At 54.5% G+C, this 5,000-nt stretch overlaps 2 protein-coding genes across 2 annotated transcripts in view; both read right to left on the bottom strand.

The window, feature by feature from the left end:
• The window catches only part of LOC115362731 (uncharacterized), a 39,825-nt gene that overhangs the window by 623 nt on the left and 34,202 nt on the right, over nt 1-5,000 (bottom strand). The window lies entirely within an intron of this gene.
• fgd1 (FYVE, RhoGEF and PH domain containing 1) overlaps nt 1-5,000 on the bottom strand; it is a 26,742-nt gene that overhangs the window by 19,162 nt on the left and 2,580 nt on the right. Inside the window, exons 2-4 of the mRNA XM_030056793.1 lie at nt 2,128-2,418; nt 1,784-1,991; nt 818-1,637 (exon numbers count right to left, since the gene is read on the bottom strand). Of these exons, the coding sequence (XP_029912653.1) occupies nt 818-1,637; nt 1,784-1,991; nt 2,128-2,418 (1,319 nt within the window). The remainder of the gene's footprint in view (nt 1-817; nt 1,638-1,783; nt 1,992-2,127; nt 2,419-5,000) is intronic.

Below are 5,000 nucleotides of genomic sequence, written 5' to 3'. Positions count from 1 at the left end.
TCTCTGTCTGTCTCTCTGCCTGTCTGTCTCTCTGTCTGTCTACCTGTCTGTCTCTCTGTCTGTCTCTCTGCCTGTCTGTCTCTCTGTCTGTCTGCCTGTCGGCCTGTCTGTCTCTCTTGCTGTCTGTTTGCCTGTCTGTCTCTCTGTCTGTCTCTCTGCCTGTCTGCCTATCTGTGTCTCTGCCTGTCTGTCTCTCTGTCTGTCTGTCTGCCTGTCTGTCTCTCTGTCTGTCTGCCTGTCTGTCTGTCTCTCTGCCTGTCCCTCTGCCTGTCTGTCTCTCTGTCTGTCTCTCTGCCTGTCTCTCTCTCTGTCTCTCTCTCTGTCTGTCTCTCTGCCTGTCTGTCTGCCTGTCTGTCTCTCTGTCTGTCTGTCTGCCTGTCTGTCTCTCTGTCTGTCTCTCTGCCTGTCTGTCTGCCTGTCTGTCTCTCTGTCTGTCTCTCTGCCTGTCTGTCTGCCTGTCTGTCTCTCTGTCTGTCTGTCTGCCTGTCTGTCTCTCTGTCTGTCTCTCTGTCTGTCTGTCTGCCTGTCTGTCTCTCTGTCTGTCTCTCTGCCTGTCTGTCTCTCTGCCTGTCTCTCTGTCTGTCTCTCTGCCTGTCTCTCTCTCTGTCTGTCTCTCTGCCTGTCTGTCTGTCTGCCTGTCTGTCTGCCTGTCTCTCTGCCTGTCTGTCTCTCTGCCTGTCTCTCTGTCTGTCTCTCTGTCTGTCTCTCTGCCTGTCTGTCTCTCTGTCTGTCTCTCTGCCTGTCTCACCTCAGCAGAGTCCTGTCTGTCTGTCTGTCTGTCTGCCTGTCTGTCTGCCTGTCTTTCTGCCTGTCTCACCTCAGCAGAGTCCTGTCTGTCTGTCTTGACAGGAAGTATGACTGTGAGCTGCGTCTCCTCCTCTTCCTCCTCCAGCTCGCTGTCTCCCTCCTCGGACAGATCCCTCCTCCTCCTCCTCCTGCCGCCACGGGCCCCCGCCCCCGCCTCCGCCTCCCCCTCCCCTCCCTCCCCGGCGTAGGAGGAGGAGCTGGAGAGGCGGGGCAGAGCGGGGCTGCAGGGGTAGGCCACGCCCCCGTCATCCACGCCGGCGAAGCAGAGCTCCTCGCTGTGCGACGGCGAGCTGATGCTGTCGATCCCGCTGTCCCGATTGGCCAGCTTCCCGTCCGTCTGCGAGGAGGGGAGGGACAGCCGCTCGGACGGGAGCTCTGATTGGCTGTCGAGCGGCAGCGGCTGCGGCGCCGGCGGCTCCCTCAGCTCCACGGCGACCGCCTCGTCGTCCAGGTGTTTCTCTGAGGCGCTGTAGCCCGACTCCATGGAGAGACGCTTCTGCTGCAGGTCGGCGCCGCACGCCGCCAGCTCCTCGTCTTCATCATCATCATCATCATCATCATCATCATCATCTTCGTCATCGTCATGCAGCACCTCCTCTTCGCCGTCCTCATCCTCACCCGCCGGTGTGATGTCATCGGCTTCGTGAGCTTTGGCCTCGCTGGGGGTGTCGGCGGTGGCGGTGGGCGGGGCCGAGGTCGGCGACGATGATGACGGCGGTGGTGATGAAGGTGGTGAGGAGGAGGAAGAGGAGGAAGGGGGGTCGGGCAGGCGAGGGGGTGGGAGGCACAGGGCCCCCCCGGTGATGTCAGGAACTACAATGATCTGCTCTCTGCACACACACACACACACACACACACACACACACACACACACACACACACACACACACACACACACACACACACTTGTTTAGGATATTTTATATTATTATACATTCAAATCCGTCTCAGGTCATTTTGACCAATCAGATCTCACCGTTCAAATTTCTCGATGAGTGACAGGACGCAGGTGGGCGAGGACGTCCCGTCGGCGCGGGGGGGCAGGGTGGGCGGGGTCCGCCCGCCCCGGGGATCGGCCGGGAGAGGCCGGCACGGCGGGGGAGGGGGGAGGGGTTTGTCTGGGGCCCGGGGGCGTGGCCTCGACCCCCCCGCCTGCAGCTGGAGGTGGGGGGGCTTCGGGGGGACTGGAGGGGAAACAAGTAAACAAACTATTAGTGATGTCACTGATGATGATGTCACTGCTAACAGATTCATCAGCGCTAATGAACTGCTGTGTGTGTGTGTGTGTGTGTGGGTGTGTGTGTGTGTGTGTGGGGTTACCCTGGGGTTTGGGGCCGGGCAGCGGCGGCCTGCTCTTGCTCGGTGGTGTTATCGTCGTAGCCGGCAGCTCTGGCGGTCCCGTGTCGTTGACCTGCAGCTCGCCGGCCGAGCCGCGGCGCTCCAGAGGCTCCGCCCCCTCCAGCGAGGCGGGGCCGGAGCTGGGGCCCGGGTCGGAGCTCAGCTGCTGCGGAGCGTCAGCCTCCAGCGCCTCCTGGTGGCCGCAGGGAGAACAGGGAGGCTCCAGGGAGAGAGACTTGGTCAGCAACCTGGGACTGGAGGAGGAGGAGGCACCTGAGGGGGCGGAGCCAAAGCACACCACCTTCAGTTAACCCTTCAACACCTGAAGCAAATCCCTTCACTTCTGTCAGAAATACAGTAAAATTCCCCTTAAATTTTGCCCTCACTGAAATATTCTCACACACACACACACACACACACACACACACACACACACACACACACACACTAATAGCTTCCAGCTGTGCTGCAGCTGGACAGAATCAGACCCACACGGCGGAGACACAGAGTCTCTCTGGCTGCTCCTGATTGGCTGGATCATGTTTGCCAACATCTGATTGGCTGATTCAGAGTGGCCTGGCTCAGTACCAAAACAACACACACACACACACACACACACACACACACACACACACAGTGTGTGTCAGACGGAGTGTGAACTGTCCCACTGACCGGGTTTCCTTGTTTACCTGCTCACACTGCCATCTGCAGCAAAGCATGATGGGAACATTTCCCTGTCAGTAGCTGCACCCTGCGTTCCAGTCCCCATACTACCATACTACTTAGTATGCAGGAAAAAGAATGAGTATGTCCCAGTACACAGTGTGTCAGATGCAGTTTGCCAAGAGTACCAGGATGTTCTACTACATCTGTCTGCATGTCAGCATGCTGCTCTGGCCATGCTGACCCACAATCCTTTGCACAGCGGACGTTACATCGCACTGACTGAGCTGTGTGTACAGGCCACGCCCACATACGGAAAACACACACACACACACACACACACACACACACACACACACACACACACACCTGGCTCAGGTAGAGCAGCAGGTACAGGAAGACAGCAGATCAGAAATCAGACAGAGGACAGCGCAGAATGAAACAGCAACAACAACATTCAGATGTGGAGATACGGACGGAGGAGGAAGTGAGCGAGAGGGGCGGAGCTCAGGGAGGACGCATGGAGTGTGTCCCAATAGTATGTATACACATGCATACTGCATACTACACTGCATACTTTGTAAGGCCAGCTGCAGTAAAAGTAGCTGTAGTAAAAGTACAAAGTACAAGTATGAGATTTGGAGCGCAGCCAAACTCTTCTCAACTTTCATGACAAGTCTGATCTGACCTTTAACCTTTAACACACACACACACACACACACACACACACACACACACACACACACACACACAGCAGGTCTGCAGTCAGCCACAGCAGCAGTCTCAGATCTGATCCAGGATCTGCTTCCAGACCCCAGAGCCCAGAGTGTGTGTGTGTGTGTGTGTGTGTGTGTGTGTGTGTGTGCGTGTGTGCGTGTGTGTGTGTGTGTTAAATTAAAACAGAGATCAGATTTTTGAAGACATTCCCACATGCAGTTATGGGCCAATGAAAATGTGACATGAAAACTTTTTTTTTTGGATTTGGAGAAGCTGCCATCCAGAAAGCGATGCATATATCTGACTAAGCATTAAAGCTTTGAACAGTCCATGTGTGTATCTCAAAGCTCTGAGAAAATCAAGAAGCTGGAGCAAAAACAAAGCTGTTTTCTGAAGGCCCAAACATGGTCCACCACAAAACCCGCGTTTTTTTTTCCATATTTGAGGGGCTGCCATGCCTACCAGTTATGATGTATGACAGATGTGTTTGTATATTCTGAGAGAGCAGGTGGAGGTGTGTTATCGTACCAAATTTCAGTTTCCTATGTGGTGCAGTTCCTGAGATACTGACACCTGAAAATGGAGGAATAATAAGGACGCGCCGAAATCGACACATACCTCCTCACTAAATTGGCCGTATCTCAAAAAGGATCCATCCGAGCAAACTAACATTTGACAGTGTGCCTGTTGGACACATGAGGAACAACTGGAGAATTTTTCAGAATTTTTTGAGACTGAAGTGTGTGGGACGTCCTGAAAACTTGGTGAAATGACATGGAATGACCCAAAATCTAAACTAAAACTAAGCATTTAAAAAAAAAAAAAAAAAAGAAAGAAAGAAAGAAAAAAAAAGAAACAACAAATAAATCTTTCTCTGCAGGAAATGCCCACACACACACACCTACAACACACCTGCAGCACACACACCTGCAGCACACACACCTACAGCACACACACCTACACCTGTCCGTTTCCTCGGCCGCTGTCGTGTTGCGTTCGCTGCCTCCTGCTGCCCGTCGGGCCTGTCAGCGTCACGCGGGCTGACACACGGACAGGTGACCTCATTTATGATGTGTAACATGTTTAACCTTCACTGTCCACCTGCAGAGCCCACGTCCTGTCTGCCAGCGGCTCTGCAGGTGTGACATGGACCTGGACCACCTGAGGGCGCTGGACCCAACGAGGCAGACGGACGTCGCTCCAACGCTCAGCTCAACGTTGGTGAGGGGGAAACCTGGCTTGACCTCTGACCTCCAGCTGTGTGAATGAAAATGGGTTCTCTCCCCTTTGCAGACACGCCCACCTTCTGCTAATCCCATGCAGTTTGGGCCCCAAAGCCTGCAGTCCACATGTGTTCTTGTGGCCTGTTGTAAAATGGTGTGTGTGTGCAGACTGGGGCCTAAACAGTCTTGGAGCTGCATCAGTTGCTTTGACTGGAAAGCTGAGACTCTTGTGGATTCAATGAGCCACATTTG

This window comes from Myripristis murdjan, chromosome 7, assembly GCF_902150065.1.
Source record: "Myripristis murdjan chromosome 7, fMyrMur1.1, whole genome shotgun sequence".
Taxonomy (NCBI): Eukaryota; Metazoa; Chordata; class Actinopteri; order Holocentriformes; family Holocentridae; genus Myripristis; species Myripristis murdjan.
This window is presented reverse-complemented; position numbering and strand designations above follow the sequence as displayed.